At 43.4% G+C, this 18,408-nt stretch overlaps 1 protein-coding gene across 2 annotated transcripts in view; it reads left to right on the forward strand.

The window, feature by feature from the left end:
- The window catches only part of LOC120894746 (Down syndrome cell adhesion molecule-like protein Dscam2), a 49,119-nt gene that overhangs the window by 26,229 nt on the left and 4,482 nt on the right, over nucleotides 1-18,408 (forward strand). The window contains exons 13-21 of one of the 2 annotated variants that reach the window (XM_040297529.1): nucleotides 1,035-1,166; nucleotides 1,423-1,572; nucleotides 1,700-2,182; nucleotides 4,073-4,289; nucleotides 4,505-4,900; nucleotides 4,970-5,586; nucleotides 5,686-5,847; nucleotides 8,878-9,024; nucleotides 9,213-9,920. In XM_040297529.1, coding sequence (XP_040153463.1) covers nucleotides 1,035-1,166; nucleotides 1,423-1,572; nucleotides 1,700-2,182; nucleotides 4,073-4,289; nucleotides 4,505-4,900; nucleotides 4,970-5,586; nucleotides 5,686-5,847; nucleotides 8,878-9,024; nucleotides 9,213-9,920 — 3,012 coding nt within the window. The remainder of the gene's footprint in view (nucleotides 1-1,034; nucleotides 1,167-1,422; nucleotides 1,573-1,699; nucleotides 2,183-4,072; nucleotides 4,290-4,504; nucleotides 4,901-4,969; nucleotides 5,587-5,685; nucleotides 5,848-8,877; nucleotides 9,025-9,212; nucleotides 9,921-18,408) is intronic. The other variant, XM_040297530.1, reaches the window with a different exon arrangement.

An 18,408-nucleotide genomic window follows, 5' to 3' on the forward strand; every position in this document is an offset into this window, starting at 1 on the left:
CGATAATTTTACAGTAATTACGTTATTTATGTTATTGTGAAATGTTATCTGGTCTTTTAAAAAGGGTTTAAAAGTTAAATGGGACCATTCCGTTACATAGTGCCAGAAAAATCCATTATTTTGTAAAATGTGTCAACATTTTTCCAAAATCCTAAAGATGATTTGAAAGATGAAACTCGTATTTGTGTTAACGCTGTAAATGACCTCATAACAACTCAATTATTATTTTCTTATCATAACTTTTTATGAAATGCAACAGAAATAAGCAACAGAAATGAGTTTCCTGTAAGTAATTTAACAAATAAATTATGTGAGAAATCAATATTATGGAGTAATTATTTGCTAACCATACGAAAACAGCTTCAAAACTAAATTCCATTGATATTATTCACTATTTTGAGCTATATTTCACTACCACCACTATAGGAACACAATATGACGAATATAAGAACCATACCACCATTATAGATATAACAAGGAAATCACAAAAATATGTTTGTTTTATGTGTAAATTTGTTGCGTTTCATGGTAAAAATGGTGATTGCGAAGATGAAACATTTTTCAATTGCTATGAGTCAAAATATTCATAAATTTACCTTCCTACCATTTTAAATCTATTAAAGCACATCTGTACCCCTACAAATTGCACCACCATTGGTACATTTACCCTAATTGTTATTATTTTCTTACGAATTAAATATTGTCAAAAATACAAATGTTTTGTAATGTAATTAATACTTTTATTTTATTTAGGTTTCACTTAAATCTAAATTTTCCATTCATTTATGTTTTAATCCGCCTTAAGAATACACCAAAATATCAGTTGCATGTTTACCTAACTGTGGTGCGCCTGAAATTATTCAAATCCCTCAAAAACCATCAAACCCAGTAATCCGTCCTTCTGTAGCACACTGTAAGGATTTACCATCGTGCGGTTTCGAAGCGTCCGGTTTTGGTCCGTCTGGCAGCTGCTATTGCTGACCCACACACACACACACTAACCGGGGCCACTTGCCATGCGCTTTTCTTCGCAGGACCACCGTACGTACGTGCCATCGGACCCATTACGGCTGTTGCTGGCGAGCCGATCGAGCTGCACTGTCCCTTCTCCGGCCATCCCATCCAGTCAGTGCGTTGGATACGGGGCGGAAATGAACTGGTTTCCGGTAGGACGTAATGGAAAACATAATGTGCCTCCCCGCTGGCCACTATGTGCACCGTTTGTCGATTAAATGTAATCCTTTTGCTCGCTCTCATCCTTCTCTCTCTCTCTCTCTCTCGCTTTCACTGGTACTGGCTCCCTCTCTGCGGATGTGATGCTGCACCGCTTCTTCCTGTATCGTTTTCTCGACGGGTGGATGGATCATTTATTATGGCATTTGCATTCGGCGTGATGACCGCTTCCGGAAATGGAACCTGCAGGACCAAGGTACAGTGTGGCCGACGTTAAGCATGGCGGATATTTGAAAATTTATACCGTCGACCCGGCGCAAGATCGAGGACCGTACACGTGCATCGTGACCGGACCGAATGGCGACGAAGGGCGCAGGGAGCTACAATTAGTGGTACACAGTAAGTGTTGCAATCGCGCCTGAATCCGATGGCAAGTTTTGGGGCCGCCGAGCTGTCGCATTTGATTGAAACTAATCCTTTACTTTGCATTGTATCTCTCTCTCTCTCGCTCCCGCCCTGCTGATAGGCCCACCCGTAATAGAACCGTTTGCATTTCCAAAAATCATGAAAGTTGGCGGTCGGGCACAGCTGACCTGTTCCGTGTCGGCCGGCGATATGCCGATCTATTTCAGCTGGAAAAAGGACGGCGCCCCGATCACGCCGGACCTGCAGGTCAGCGAGAAGAAGGAAGAGTTTTTCTCGCTGCTCGTGCTGAAGGACATCACCGCCAGGCACAGCGGCCGGTACACGTGCTTCGCCACCAACACGGCCGCCCAGACGAACTACACGGCCGAGCTGCTGGTGCAGGTGCCGCCTTCCTGGACGCAGGAACCGCACGACATTGCCGTGGTGCTGGGCCACCCGATAGTGCTGCCGTGCGAGGCGGACGGGTTCCCCCAGCCCAAGATAACGTGGTTCCGCGGCAAAGGCAAGCTGTCCACCGACTTCCACTCCATACTGTCGAAGAACAACTCGCTGAGCATCAATTATGCCACTTCGCCGGATGCTGGTAAGTAGATAATGTATGTGGCTGGCTGTCGCTTTCGCGATTTCGTTTGTCATGGGGCCCGCGTAATGCATTATGGGGATTTTAAATTTGGGAAAGCTTTCGGCTTTTAATGCAACAATAATTAGGGCTTTTGTGTGGGTTTATTGTTTTATTCATTTATCGGTATCGCCATATAATGCATTGTAGTACAGAAAGTAGTATTGATCGAGTTGTTTTGACAAATTATAAAATAATCACCACACTGACAAGTTCTCCAACGATCGTTTTTGAAAATCAGTTTTATCAGTTTGTATTCATAAATTATTTATGTCAATCTGTTAGTTTTTAATCCCAATTGGCCTTACAGGAGACGGCACTATCAAGTAGTATGCCAAAATATAAAAACTAAAATTTAATATACAGGGATTGTTCCATTGACAAAAAGCTAAAGACATTTTTTACTTAAGCTTGTTGATGAAATTGTTTTTTTTTCATGTCTTATTAACGAAGTAGTAATATTATTATTTTTGCAATCGAATCAAATATTGTTGATGTTGCAGGGATACAAGGGAACTGTAAACTTGTATTATTTACTTATTCTTATACCAACACTGAAGGTTGCACAGGCATAATTATTTTTCAGATTATTATCCACAATCTCACGGTGACAGTTCGGCCGGTTGACTTGAATTTTATTCTAGCTGTTATTTTTACTCCATTTTCTAGTCACTGTTTAAATTTAATATTTAAAGGTTTTCAAAATTCTTTTTAAAGGCAAATCATACTTGCCTTGATATATGCGCAAACGTTACATTTCATGTTAACCTTGTCAACCTCATGGCAATCAACGTGAAAATTTTGCATTTTATGTAGATTTGAATATTCTTTGAAGTACTGTGACAAACCTTTACTGCACGAAAGACCGTAAGAGCGGTATGGAAAAAATAAAACCTCAAAAGTAGGTCTGTTTCAATCACGAACCAAAAAGCAATCTTTCTGAGATAAATTGTTATAATTTACATGTAAACAAATTATTGCAATTATTCATGGAATCGGTAAAAGAAAACAATCAAAATGGTGTTGACACCAACGATTGATCTAAATCCTTTAAACAGTATTAAAGAAAGTTGGTTGTGTGATTAAATTTCACAATTTTATCTTCTTTATCAACGAAAGTGCACGATTTAATATAGTGAGATAAAACATACCCTTTTTTTCCTTGCTCAAAATTTCACTTTTATTACTCCTCTTTTCGCAATAAGGTAGATAGATACAATTTAAGTACCCGTGAAAGATATTTCAAACTTTGCTACCCCCATGATATTGATATACAATTACAGTTCAATTCAAACGTGTTCAAGCGTAACCGTTTCGTTTGATGCCTTCCATATCAGTTGTTACATATTATACACATCAAATTTCTATTTCCCTATCATCAAACTGGGATAATTTCTCAGAATTGTTAAAGCAAAACGCAAAATTTCTGCGAATTAATTAGAGCGAGAAAACCTGATTCGTTTAGTGAACCTGTAAAGAGAAACACAGTATGAAATGAGCTTGGAATGCATCCTGGTTATTGATGCTGCAATCATTAATGCGGAACGGGGTAAAATGGAAAATTCCTGCTAGCCGTTCCTTCGGCACAAAATGTGTTTTTTTTTGTAATAAAAGGCATGCCCGAGAGTATATGCTGCTGCACATTACGGAACCGTTCTTCTAGGAAGCTTTCACAGCCAATTTTCACCGCAAATAATTTTGTTCGAAAAAAAAGACCGTGCGTTTGAATCTATGAGCTTGTTTTTTATATATTCAATACATCATTTTCTTCACTCAAATTGTTATTCATCGAAAATATCGCTTTATTTTTGGGGCTCTCGCCTCGTCTCCCGCTTCGCGCACCACAACCACCAGGCTACTACATGTGCGAGGCGGCCAACGGGATCGGCAACAGTCTGAAGAAAATCATCCACATAGACGTGAACGAGGCGGTCCATTTCGATTCGCCGGTAAAGAACGTATCGGCCCGCCGGAACGATGCCGTTATGCTGGAGTGCCTAGCGCTCGGCGATGAACCAATCAACATCATCTGGACGCACAAGAACCAGCGGATCGATTTCAACAACTATCGGTAAGGTCGACCGATGCAAAGTATGACGCGAGCTTTTGCGTTGCTCCCCTCTCTCGCCGAGCGGCTCTTAACGATCGTTTCGAAAGTGGAAATTATTCCCTTTGCGCCATTTTGGCCTTTTCCAATCGACCTCCGTGTGTGTGTATGCGGCTACAGTTTGATATGCTGGTGGGTTGTTTTTTTTTCTCTTGCCTCCATCCTCTTTATTTGCGCAGCTATAACATTATCGAAATGAAGGAGAGCGTTGGCGTGCGATCGCAATTATCGATTAGTCTCACCGAGCGGTACGACTCCGGCAAGTACGTCTGCACGGCGGAGAACCTGTACGGGACGAGCGAACACGTCATCTATCTAGCGGTGCAGGAGCGTCCCGATGCACCGTCCGACCTGGAGGTGATGGAGGTGTCGAGCCGGCAGATACGGCTGTCCTGGAAGCGCCCGTACGACGGCATGTCACCGGTGCTGAGCTATCTCGTCCAGTACCAGCCGGTGCGCCTGGGGAAGGAACCGGTGCAGGACACGCACCGTTCCGGCCCGGTCGGCCCGATAGCCGCGTGGGACAGCCCGCTGACGGTGAACGTCACCTTTTCGAAGGTAAACATGATCAAAAGGTAAGTGACACGGCGGGCACGGGCTGCCGAGCGGGGTCGAGATGTCAAATTCAACGCAATTATCATTAGCAGCATCGATGGGGGCGTGCGGGACGAAACGAGCATCGGGGGGCTGCTTCCGGCGACCCAGTACCTGCTACGCATGCTGGCCATTAACGAGATTGAGTGCTCGTCCTTTACGAGCCCGCTGGTGGTGCGCACGCAGGAAGAGGCACCGGGCGAAGCTCCCGGTGGGCTGAAAGTCAAAACTGGTGCGATGGGCGAGCTGGTGCTTACCTGGCAGATCCCGAGCCGAGCGTCTTGGAACGGGGAGCTGCTCGGCTACACGGTCAGCTGCGTGGAGGAGAAAACCAACATCAACTTCATCGCCAGCCCGAACAACATCTCCAACACGACGCTCACGGTGCACGGCTGGGCGACCACCAAGACGAGCATTGCCAGCCTGAAGAAGTTCACGCGGTACGCCTTGCGCATCCGCACGTACAACAGCATCGCGCCCGGTCCGTGGAGTACGGTCGTGTACGGTACCACGTCGGAGGATGCACCCGAGGCCGAGCCGCAAAATGTCTCCTGCTCCAGCCTGTCCTCCCAAAGCATTAAGGTGCTGTGGCAGGAGCCGCCGCCCCAGTTCCATAACGGGGTGCTGCAGGGCTACAAGATCCTCTACCGACCGCTCACGAAAAACAGTACGTATATGATGCCCGCATAGCCGTCACCTATCTTTGGTTTTCCCGTAAAAGGGACCAAAGGCTTACCACTATCCACTTCCACCATTTTCCCCACAGACGAGTTTGTGTTTCCGTTCGAAATCAAGCGCACCTCCAACCTGGAAACGTACCTGCACGCACTGATGAAAGCGACCAACTACTCGATCCAGGTCCTAAGCTTCACGCTCTCGGGCGACGGAGTGGCCAGCGTTCCGGTGTACTGTGCAACTGAAGAGGACGGTGAGTACGGGTCGCAAGGGAAAAGCAGGGGGAAGTGAGCTGTTTGTGTGTATGTGTGAGTCCACTGGAACGCGCGCCCAACACGAACGACGTGCGAATATGTTTAATGATATGCATTGCACCGCACCGCATCCAATTTTCAGTCGCGACGATATCTCAATTTCGATAAATTTCGATAAGCTTTGATCATTGCAATTGGTGTGCGCTGCATACACCAGGACGCTTCTAGTCACGATGGATCTAGTGATACGCCCGCGCGTCCACCTGCTCCACACATTTCATGGAACCCGTTTGATGATTGCATAAACCAATTTCATTTTCTAACAACATCCTTTTAATCGTATCACTCTTTGTTAGATGTATGTTGAACCTGACATTGTGTGACATTGCTCGTTACTTCAAGTTTGCCTTATATAATATCAAACTGAAAGGCATAGCAGTTTGTAAATCTTTTATTAGTAAGAAGAAAGAGAATGCTTATACGGAATATTAAATGTGAAAGATACCATCAATAATATATCAAATTATTCCCAGTGATTCTAAATAATTCTGTGGTAGAGATTCTACCCCGTTCCATCCATTTTATCATGCGTAGTATTGTTTTATTGTGTAGTTCAAAACGTTTAAATAAAAAGACTTGCTTCGAACTATCATGTACTTGCTTCGAACCATCATCCAAGTGCAGTAAAATGCTTGCTTGAAAGGATTGCAAAATCGTATGCTATGAACGTTGAATAATTAAATTTTTTCATGGTACATCAACCCAAAAACGCGTGGTACAATGCAATATAGTGAAACCATCGGAACTGCATAACTAGAACTAAGTGAACAACTTTAAAACATGTATATAGCGGATTTATATTTCCTATAAATCGGGCCTCTATACGCAGATGGGTGGATAAGGCTCAGTACGAGTTGTGTTAAACATAAAAAAATGATTTATTGAATTTTAGCTTTTATTCATCCATTGAAATTATATCTTGCGGGAAAAATAATCTTATGGTTCAGCAGTGACATTACAACTGAACTGCACTGTAAAACTGAAATGAACTGCAACTCCTATTGGGAAAAGTAATAGGACAATAACATACCCGGAATAAGGACATTCCAGGGTCATGTTTTTTTTATATGCGCACATGATGAAGCAACACAGTTCAACTAAGTTAGTTCAATTGTTTCTATCAGCATTTAGCACTCCTGAATACCCATCTCTGCTTGGTACACAAATAGTCTTGCAGAAGATGGGGCACGGGTCAATAATAAGCCATGACAGTGAGCCCTGTGGAAGGAAGACTCGGACCCATATGTCATGACATTTAATAGTATGATATAGTAGTCAAACATCTTCTTCTTTGCCACAACAACCGTTGTCGGCCAAGGCCTGCCTGTGCCACACCGGGGCTTGGGTTTTTGTGACTTTTTGATAACCCATAGCAGGTAAATAGGAAGTCATGCTGGAACTTAAACCCATGATAGGCATGTTGTTAAGTCGAACGAGTTGACGACTGCACCACGAGTCCAGCCGATAGTCAAACATACTGAAAAAAAAAGTGGACCACGATTGCTAATGTAATGGAAACACTAACATTTGTAAATAAGTCAAAAATATGGAAGGGCTATAAACCGGGTTAAGAATTGGATGGAAACCTGTACCAAGATAGCAACACGGTCATAATATCAGTAAAAAGACATCAAAAGAGAGCATGATTGCTTATCTACATGTTTGCATGAAAACAGTTAAATATGTCCTGCAGTCAGTATACACGTCTTAGGTTCTGTTGCGAAACCCTGCAACTGGGCCAAATTAACTAGTTAGATCAAATTATGTGATAAAACAATTAAATCGGCAATTTGTAGTGGCTGTTTTCTATTCACGAACTTATGAATCAGTCTTTAAAGTATGAAGCATTTGATCAAGTTTATGATAAAAGAATTATATAGGGTCTATCAAGTCACTTTCGAATGTAAACATTATTTTCAATCGTGTGCAAGAAGTTATTCCACATCACTCTGATATTTCATTTTCATCCTAATAATTTCTAATTTGTTAAGAATGATTTTCAACACTTCATAGGTCTCCTTCGTTTCTTTCACCGGGGTTTGCCAGGTGCCGCATCTCATCTAGATTTATAAAACTTTTTGAAATTCAGCATTATATGCATGTCAATGCATTTTTATTGCAAAAGCGTAGCAATTTGTAGAGTATGAAGGTTTAGCATTAGGTTGATGTGCCGTTAAAACCAAAAATATATTATTCATCGCGTTATTCTCAGTTGAAATTGGATAGTTTCTCGTTTAATGTTTGAGCGCATGATTTGAAAATCGTGTAATAATTTATAGCGCAATTAAATGGATATGATGACGCAAAATATGCATCAAACTGGTTGTAATATTAATTTTAAAAATGTTTATCTTGAAGAGATCTTGATGACAAATCGTGATGATTTGCGGTTTTAAACCCCCGGTAAAAAAAACTTTGGAAGTGTTTAATGAAGTGTTGAAATCATGGTGAAGAAATAAAAAAAAATTGTGATGAAAATGAAATATCACAGTGATGTGGAGTAACATCGTGCACGCGGTGAATAACAATGTTTAATTTCGAAAGTGACTTTCCAGACTTTATTCAATACCACTAAGCCGGATAGGATTGTCAGTCCTTACTACGGAGAGACGGTCCATTCCGGGCTTGAACCCATTACGGGAGTGTTATTGAATCGTTCAAATTGACGAATGTACCACGGGACCGCCCCTTACACAAGTATACTAGACATAATTTTGAGTATATTCTGTTCTTTATATAAGGATTTTAATAAATGACATTTTGTCAGAATAAAAAATAAAGAAATTGATAAAGTTGACAAGAAATTGAGATACAGAATGATTTTGATATATTTTTCATCCTCTAAAACTCATAGTAAATAAAACATATTTTATTTTTACTTAATACGAACCGTTTTGATAACCATAATTATCCTTTTAAATTCGCCACATTAAACACCTATTTACCGTTTCCTTCAATTTTCTTCGCAGTTCCGGAAGCCCCTGCTGGCATCAAAGCGCTCACGCTGACAGCCGACTCGATACTCGTATCCTGGTTACCTCCCGCCCATCCTAACGGCATCATCACCCATTACACTGTGTACGGAAAGGATCACGGCAAGAAGGGTTCCCCAAAACGTACTGTCTTTGACGAATGTGCCTTCCCGCTAAGCTGTTGCTATCCATGATACTAATTGGATGCTATTATTTTCTTTGCCGTCATGGTTTTTTTTCTCTTACTCTCTCTTTTGATACCTCGTCCCATCTGCCACTGCACGCCATATGTTGCGCTTTTGATGGCGTGGTTGGCGCGGTCTTATTTCCAGATAACATCGTGCGGGTGGATGAAACCGGACGACCGTCCATGTTCGAGGTGCGCGGTCTGAGCGAGAACAACAAGTACGACTTTTGGGTGACGGCATCGACGGCCAAGGGCGAGGGCGACCCGACGATGGTGGTTTCGCAAACAACCAACACCCGGGCGCCGGCCAAAATAGCGTCCTTCTCCCGGCTGCTCAAGGTGCCGGTCGGGGTGAGCCTGGTGCTGGAATGTGTCGCCGTCGGCAACCCGACACCCCGGACACGGTGGATAACGAAGGACCAGGCCGTTACCTTCAGCCAGTACTACGTGATTTCGCAAGGCTTTCTCAAGATACATAGCGTCGAGCCACAGATAGCCGGTAACTTTACCTGCTCGGCGAAGAATCTGTTCGGCGAGGACGAGATACACTACATGCTGATAGCGCTGCAGACGCCGAATGTGACGCAGCTCTCGATACAGTACACCTCGTTCGACAGTTTGCGCGTGACGTGGGAGGTGGCCAGCGACGGTGGTGCCCCAATACAGGGCTACAATCTCTACTACCGCACGACCAGCGGCGCGTGGTCCAATGTGGCAATTCCGAGCGATCAGATGGCGTACACGCTCAACGGTTTGAAGTGCGGCACTCAGTACATTCTGAAGATCAATGCACACAACAAGGTTGGCGTCGGGATGCTTACTGAAGAGCTGGCTGTGCGCACCAAGGGAAAAGGTGAGTAGAAGGTGACGGGACACAAACGGGCCCAGTAGAGTTGATGTCAGTGCTTGTTTCTCAACATATTTATTTGAAAGGGGAAATTTCAACGATGCTTATTACACATCAAATCCATTAGGAAATAGTTTTAACAAGCTTTGCTGACAAGCAATATTTATTTTGCTCATTTTGTTTTAAAAACTGTAGAATGCAATAAGGCATTTTAGGCCCTCTTCTGCTGAATTAAAAAAAATATATTAAAATTTCATAAGTCAATCAATACGATGAAGACGCCCAGTACTTCAAGAAATACAGGGTTCAGTCACTTGGCTGCTGCCATCGTTTTTTCATCGGGGTTTGAAGCTAGATCTCATCACCCGTTGACAGGTGAAGTGATCAAGATCATGCTTAAGAAATTAAAAATTATTATGATGGAAATTAAATATCGGAATGATGTGGAATAACATTTTGCACGTAGTGAAAAACGATGTTTACATTCGAATGTTTCACCTTGTACTAACACCCCAAAAAAAGTTCTGGCCAACAATAGCATGGCTGATAATGTTACGTACGTTAATGAAATTTTTTCTATCATTGTTATATAAAACATAATCTAGAATGGTCATTTTTGCTGTACCTTGTTTTTAGAATTCACATTCTTCAAAACCTCACATTCTTGAGTAAATAATGTTTAAACTTAATTTATTATGGTTCTAAGCAAGCTAAAACATTGAAAATCATTCGGAAGACGGACGCAAGAATCAGTCGGTGTAAGCCGGATACCTCCTTTTTCCGTTATGCTCGCGCCTACTCTTACCTTGCATCAGTGTTTAACCACAACAACTTCCAACTTTCTAACTTTTTAACACTTCTTCGTTCACACTTGTTTGAGATAGTTTTGAAATGATTTGAACCAACACAAATTGATGAATCCAAACATGTTTGGTGTTGAGGAACAGCAGTGTGGCAGGTAGTTTGAGTAACATGCTATCTTCTTCCTTTTCTTGGCATTGCGATTTTTGCGGTTAAGCTCCTGCCTAATACAGGTGCACTGTACATATATTTTGCACCTTTGTACAGTATTTACAGTTTTTACTCATTATCACAATAGTCTTGCCTAATATCTCAGATTATTTGCCGACAATTCAATCAATTATAATATATCTCATCATCACATAAAGCGAATTTTTCTACCTTCAGGAAAGCTCCTTTTAGCTAACACTCCTAGGTGTATATAGCACAGATTAAAGGGTTCACAGCAGTTCGCATTCATCCGGGCATGTCACGTGCTGTAATAGAGTAACTTTATTACATCTATTCCCCAAACAAAACCGCTACATCCAGTGGAACGGAGACAGAGCTCACTTAATCTGGCCAAACTAATTGTCATAAACTTTGATGATTCCGGTTACGATAAGCCGGGGAAGGATTGTCGTTCGGTGTGCTTCCTCGCGTGCTGCTTCTGCCCGCACGGCAGCTCAGGCGTTAGCCCAGGAGGAGTTGCACCATTCAAATGCTCCTCACAAGAAGCTACACCCTACATTCAGGCAAACATGAAACCACCACCCAGGTAGTGCTCGAAAATGCTGCCAACCTGAACGGCGCCACCCGGGGCCGCTGCACCATTTGCATTCCAACTTGTGAGAGCATTTGCACATGATAAATGTCAACCCCCGGGCGGGTCGATGGTGGTGGATGGCATTGCGAGGGAAAGACCGAGTGAGTGGCTGAACATAAGTTTCGCTTATTTACATACACAAACAGCATAAATTGACAATGCATTCCCAGCCCGAGTGCGTCCTGAGGGGGGTCAACCGGGGGAGGGGGAAGTAAACCGAGCTTACTGCTGCTACCTGCCCGGTCGGGTGGAAAATTTTGAGATTCATTTTATTTACATCTCACTGGCATTATTTATCTGTCGCACCGGAGACACGGATGAAGAAATTAGAAAGTATCTTGCCGCGATGGGAAAATTCGATTAGTGATGCAAATTGATTTATTTCCCATCCGCAAAACCCGCCTGCTTGGCCCAGGGGTGACGACTTTTGTGTGCAGCATGAAACTGTATCGCTCTGTCTCCTCGACCCCCTCGATTCGCTCATGCAAACGGAATCGATGAATTGTTAAAACTATCTCAACATACCGGATCTTCTCTAGTGCGGTGCAGATTATAGCCCTTTTTTGTTGTATTTTATTTGCATTTGCATTTTATACGGCTGACGAAGCTTCACTCTACACGCCGGCGATGGATGTGGGATGGCAAACGAACGACCAGGAGCTCCAGGGTTCAAATGACCTCCGGGTGGGGAGTTCCCACTTTACGAGCGTCCAAAGCTTCCGAAAGGAATAAAATTAAAAATATATTCCAATTCATACACCGTCGTGTCCATAGCCCGAAAGGTGCACACATATCGGGACGCTTGCCGGATGCCATAATTATCCGACGGGGCCCAATGGCATCGCAATTGAGTGCAACTTGCTGAGTCCAACTATTGGCACCGATACACACACCGGGTCGGGCAGGGGTAGGGTAGGGTCCGAAACACGACCCCACAGTTCGACACATTTCCCAGCGCGCCCAGCCCCCGAGTATCAAGTTCTAGCCGGGGGCCGGGTGTGCAATTGTGCAACATTTCGAAGGAACTTCGGTGTGGTGCTCCAGTTCCGTGAGCTTTGGGAGCTTTGGGATTTTGCACCCGAACCCTCCCAACCTGTGTACCCGTACGTCTAACCTAATCCGTAGGATGCCATTTTGAATGCTTGGAGGCTTCCTAGATGCTCCTCCCCCCCCCGCTTTCGCCATTCCCTACCTTTTCAAACGATAACAAAGCGGGCAGGAAAAATCTTGACACAGACGAATGATAAGCAACCCAACCTCCGATGTCTCTGTCAAGGCCTGTGCTTCCCGTTTTCCCCTTGGGGAGAGCGCCCGCGCACGCTCGAGAGAGAGAGAAAGAGAGAGCGAGAGCGCTGCTAGCAAAATCCCCTGGCCAGCGAGACGAGCGGAAGCATATCCCGTGGAGCATCATTAAATGTACGTTTAATTATACACCTCAATGAACCCCCAAACCTAATGTGCACACGGTTGCACACGCACACATACACACACACACCCCCCGGAGCCGGTGTCTCCATATGCAGAATCGCACATACCGAGCCGGCTCGGAGGCTCATCCCAGCAGCAATCTACCCCACTGCCACCTCTCCCACCACTTCCGGACCCAAATGACACACACGACGACGGTTCGCACCGATGCACACGGTGCCACCAGTGGAAACATAAAATCCTGTCCTTTGCATCCGGGCCCAACCCGGGCGGTAGATGCGGGCGGAAGGGGAAGGGGAAGGGAAGGAGGGGACAGATCCAGGCTTACGAAACATAATACCAACCGTCCGAGCAACGAACGTCAGCCCAGCCAGCATTAGAATAGGTTTCGGTGGTCGATTGCTTTGGTTTCGAATGATGGTGGCGCCACCGGTTGCGGGGACACCGGCGGCTATGAGGGATGAGCCGAGCCGAGGAGAGAGGATCGCTATATAGATACACATACCGTGTGTGTATATGTGGTACGGTATCCAGCCCCAAATCCGACCAAACGTTTGGACTATTTATCGATCCTTTTGCTCCGACCAAAACACCCCCAACAGCAACCGGGGGGGTGGGGAAAGCCCGGTAGAACCCTGAGGTAGCGGGTAGCGTCTCTCCTACCCGTCTCTAGACACCCTGAGTGATGAGTCGTTCATCCTGCAACAGAGCCGTTAGTTGCAACCAGCAGCAGCCAACATACACACACACACATTCACTCGTTTACTCTCTGTCTCTCTTTTTCTGCTCGCGCTTCATGGGCCGATGTAATTGAATGGATTAATTTGACTATTTAGCAACTATGCAAAAACACACATTCCCACGCACGAACACACTACACTGTCACAACCAGACATTCCTCCTACGCGCATGTGTGTGTGTATGTTGGTTGGTTGGTGTACGAGCATCATCATCATCATCGGCACGGAATCCATCCAATCGGTGTTGTGATGAAGCGTGATGTTGCAAGTCGTACTGAAATCAGGCTAAATGATTTACCCGATTCCGTTTTTTATTCCTTCTTCTTCTTCTGCTGTTGCTTTCTCCTCCCACACGAAGTGACAATCCATCCATCCATCCATCCATCCGCCGGTGCAATCCATCGAGATCGAGTACCGGCGGCATGAGCCACCAGTGGAGTGTTTGATTCGCGCCAGTGTTTATTGCACGTTTCCTCTAGCTCGCGCGATGTGTGCCATTAATTATTCCACAGTATCTCATCCCCAACTCGACCTCGAAGAGGGGATGAAAATTGCACTAGGAGTGGATGATCGAGGGGGAGGGGCAGTGGCTGGTGGTGGGGCAGGTATGCCTGCAAGCCATCGGTAACCTTTTTCTGGAGCAGCAGCGTTTATCGAACCAATTGTTTAATGGTGTATTCCGCGAATTTGTTGCACGCTGGGCGAAGGTTGTTGTCGCGTATGACGAGCGCACACTTGACAGACACGTTGTAATGTGTCGTTTGGTGCGGGATGGCGGCAGGGAAGCTAAAGTTCAAATCGATAGTCGAAGCTGGTGGTGAGCTGTTTCGGCCGTGACAAACATTTGCAGGATAATGTATGCATGCATACATTATGGAAGTAAAAATGTTTAAATACACCTACCTTGGAACACGCGGAAAGCGGGAATGTGTCAGCACGGTGTGGAACTAGGTGTAGGTTAGGTTTTTAATGTAAAAAAAGGAAGACTGTACCTAGGTCACTACTTGGTGACTACTATAGGTCTGAAACGGGAATTTTCCTGTAATTGTATTTTCTAATTCTTCCTTGTTGTCCCATCACGGAAGTTCCACCCTGTGGAAGGTCTGCAAATGGTCTCTCTGCGATGAATTCTGCTATATCCATTTTTATTTGATTAAATCTGCTCTACATAAAGGTTTTCAACCGGTAGGTAATTTTGATTATTTAAGGAGGGAGGGGGATTTTGGATCAAAATTTCTCTAAATATCATGGATTGCCACGCTCTCCCCGGCTCACGAACTTGTAAGGGTGGAATGCAATCCTACATTCACCCTACATGGGGTGAAAAGCTGCAAAAAGGTTGAAAACCATTGAGTTAGAGCAGGTATGTCAAACTGGGGGCCCGCGGGCCGCATGCGGCCCGCGTCGATTCTGAATGCGGCCCGCGATAGTATTTTGAGAATTGCTAAAAGCACTGCAAACCATAAATCTGTTATTACTATTTGTCAAAGTGTATTAAATTTTCCAGAGAAGAACAATCCTTTTGTTGGTAAATTTTTCGAAACTAACATGAATGTACCCATAACATCTCATAAACTTATTCTACACAAACGTACATATCAATCGAGACCCTTAAGAACCATTGAATCGAATGTAAGCTCAGTCGTATTATGTTTCGATTAAATTCTGAATATTAGCATAATTTTGTGCACACTCGATTGCACATTCTGTATGGAAAAATAGATTTGCGTCAACTGTCTACAAACGAAAAAAGAATGAAAATAACTTGATACATACACTAGGAAACTTTGCAACAACTAATGATTGATTGTCGGAATCGCATCCACGGCTCAAAACCATTTCCGATCATAGCTATTCCGACTTTGAATCCGGCCAAATCAAACCAACAGTTCCGTTCAGTGCCATCCGAAGCCTATAGAGCCGTTTAGAGCCATTGGGAACCGTTGGAGTCATCGGTTGTCCCACCGAATTTGTCAATCTCCATGCCCCGACTGCCGAGTAAAGGATTCATTTGGCTCCGATTTTTTCCGACCTTAGAATGTTACGTCATTGATATTCGATTCGAGCCACTTCTGTTTTTTGTCATAATCATGCTACCATAAATGTTAATAAAAATGATTGTAACCTAGTTGGAATTATTTGTACCCAACATTCTGCAAGACGAATTAATGTAATTTCCAACGTCCCCAAAAATCAAAACCAAAATGATATGATTACGCTTAAGCCTAAAGGATTTAGATTAAGGATAAAAATAATCGAAATGCTGAAGCCTTGCAATACAAAGCTTATTAATAGATTAGCTCACACAGTCCTCAATTCCTCAATTTCCGAATCATCTCCCTTCAAGTGTCAAAAACAGATTTACCGATCTGTACGGGATCACACACCACGACTCTTCGTCAGATAAAATTATCGTAATTTAAAAAAAGTTATTCGTAAAAAACGGGTTCTTGTTATAAGAAATGAATCTATCACCAGAACACTTGGAACTTGGAAATTAGCGAAAAATAATGTTTAAACACGTGTTATTACAATTTTTCTCTTAATCTGTCAAAAAATTGCAAGCAAATATTTTTGTTATTCATCCAGTGATGGATAGCTCGGATTGCTTGAAAAAGATTCACTACAGGCTGCTAGATTTGCTAGAAGAGGTTGCAACTTTGTGGCCCGCGAATCACTGAAAATTTGCACTTGCGGCCATCTGATGAAATGAGTTTGACACAGCTGAATTAGAGGAAGACAAATCTGCGGAATAGGCTGGATGCTACATAAATTTGAACCTTATTTCACTGATTTCCGCGATGGTTTCTAAGCAGGTGAAAAGGAAGCACTCCTTGGGAGCTTTTTTTCAATTTCGAACTTGTGAGATACCTATGGGCTCAACTATCCCATATACAAGCAATCGACGATCTTCCAAAACCATGCCCTGAAATTTTCCTATGATGGCTGGTGATGCTCGTTTTGGTAGTGAATTATATTCACCTTATATGGTGTATTATATCAAGGATAAGGCTACCTCATCACCATTAAAATAATAACAATCTAATTATATCCTTTCAAAATGAAGATTTTTATCACTGCACGATGCTCTGATTATTCGATTGTCAAAGAAAACTGATACGCCAACTACAGAAAAAGAACTGATCGATCGAATTTCCGTTTCCATTACCGTCTTTTGAAAGAATAAATAATTAAATTACGTACAAATGTTGTACAAATGTGGTTTATCTACAGTCCAATCTACTTCTCCTTCATTGGCGTAACAACTTTTACTTATTGGGGAGAGAGTTGGAAGCCACGGTCCATACGTGGCTTAAACCCATGACGGGCATGTGTTTAAGTCGTACGAGTATACAATTGCTATGAGTGGCAATAACTTAATGTTACACATTTGCATTGAACTTTTACTACACGATACTCGCTGCTTTTATTATTTATTAATGCTTTTAATGCCTTAAGTGACAGAGTGAACTAATTATGAAATGAGATGAAAATGATAACTATCTCCAACTTTAGTACAAAATATCAAACTCAACTAAAGTCAGCTATTTACAGTGGCGATTTTAACGGTAAGCAAAGTGAGCAATTGCGGGGGGCCCCTTCGGGAGGGATCTTTAGTCCACCACCTATAACAGTGGATAGAATATGCCAATGTATTAGCAAGGAGGACCCCGTGGGCGATGGACGTTGGAGCCCCGTGCTAGTCGAACCCTGAGCACACCCCCCCCCCCCCACCAGTAACAACATTTAAGTTGAAATGTTACATTTTCCAAGACGGATAGTGGGTACCACCCGGTAATCAGATACAGAGGGTCTCAACAATTCTTACTGCTTAGGGCCCCCGACACTGTAAATTCGCCACTGGCTATTAACACTCTGGGCGCTGGCGTTTTGTATTAGCTTTCTGCGGAGAACACAGTACAAGATAAGAAAGCGATGAGAGCGTTTCATTGGCTTACGATCGTTCACTCTCTTTCCGATCCTCACGTACGATGCCGCTTCTGCAATATGCGCTCTCTCTTTCTTCCCGCTGCAATACGCTCTGCTGAGAGTTACTGTGAGACAAACAACAGAGAAGGAGAGTGAACAAAGCTGTGATTCTAAAACGAGCCACACAGCGCTCAGAGTGTTAAGAAAACGTTTCTCGTTGTTACATAGAAAAATAATTCGCAAAAGCCCATCATGGTTTTCTTCGGAAATATTATATGATCAATGTCCATTACACCAGCACTTAAATACAAGACAAAGTATGAATTTGCCCATATACGACGGTATATCAACTTTTCGTTAAAAAACGGAAAATTCCTATTAAAAACGAAACTTTTGGGTATCATAATTAGATGCAATCTCCTAATCAATTGTGGTTTTGGGGGTTGTTGGTAACGGAATTAAAGAAAAAAAAAATTTACCAACAGCAATGGCATCAACACTTTACTAACACCTGAAACGATTGTACGGTGTAAGCGTTCACACGACAAAATATTATTTTAAGTTTCCAAAGAGTCCCTATCGCATATGGAAAACAAAAACACGCCTCAAGCACAGTGCTTGACCTGGTTAGCATGGTTGTTTGAATTACCGCACAAAACAAGATAGTTAGTAAGCGGCGATGGCTTCCACTCATAGCTAAACCAACAGTGACATGATAGCGACCAATAATGACATCACATGCGGATGATAGTTTGACCCGACAAACAGGTTCAATTTCAAACTAGACTCG

The sequence above is a fragment of the Anopheles arabiensis genome, chromosome 2 (assembly GCF_016920715.1).
Source record: "Anopheles arabiensis isolate DONGOLA chromosome 2, AaraD3, whole genome shotgun sequence".
In the NCBI taxonomy this organism is placed as follows: Eukaryota; Metazoa; Arthropoda; class Insecta; order Diptera; family Culicidae; genus Anopheles; species Anopheles arabiensis.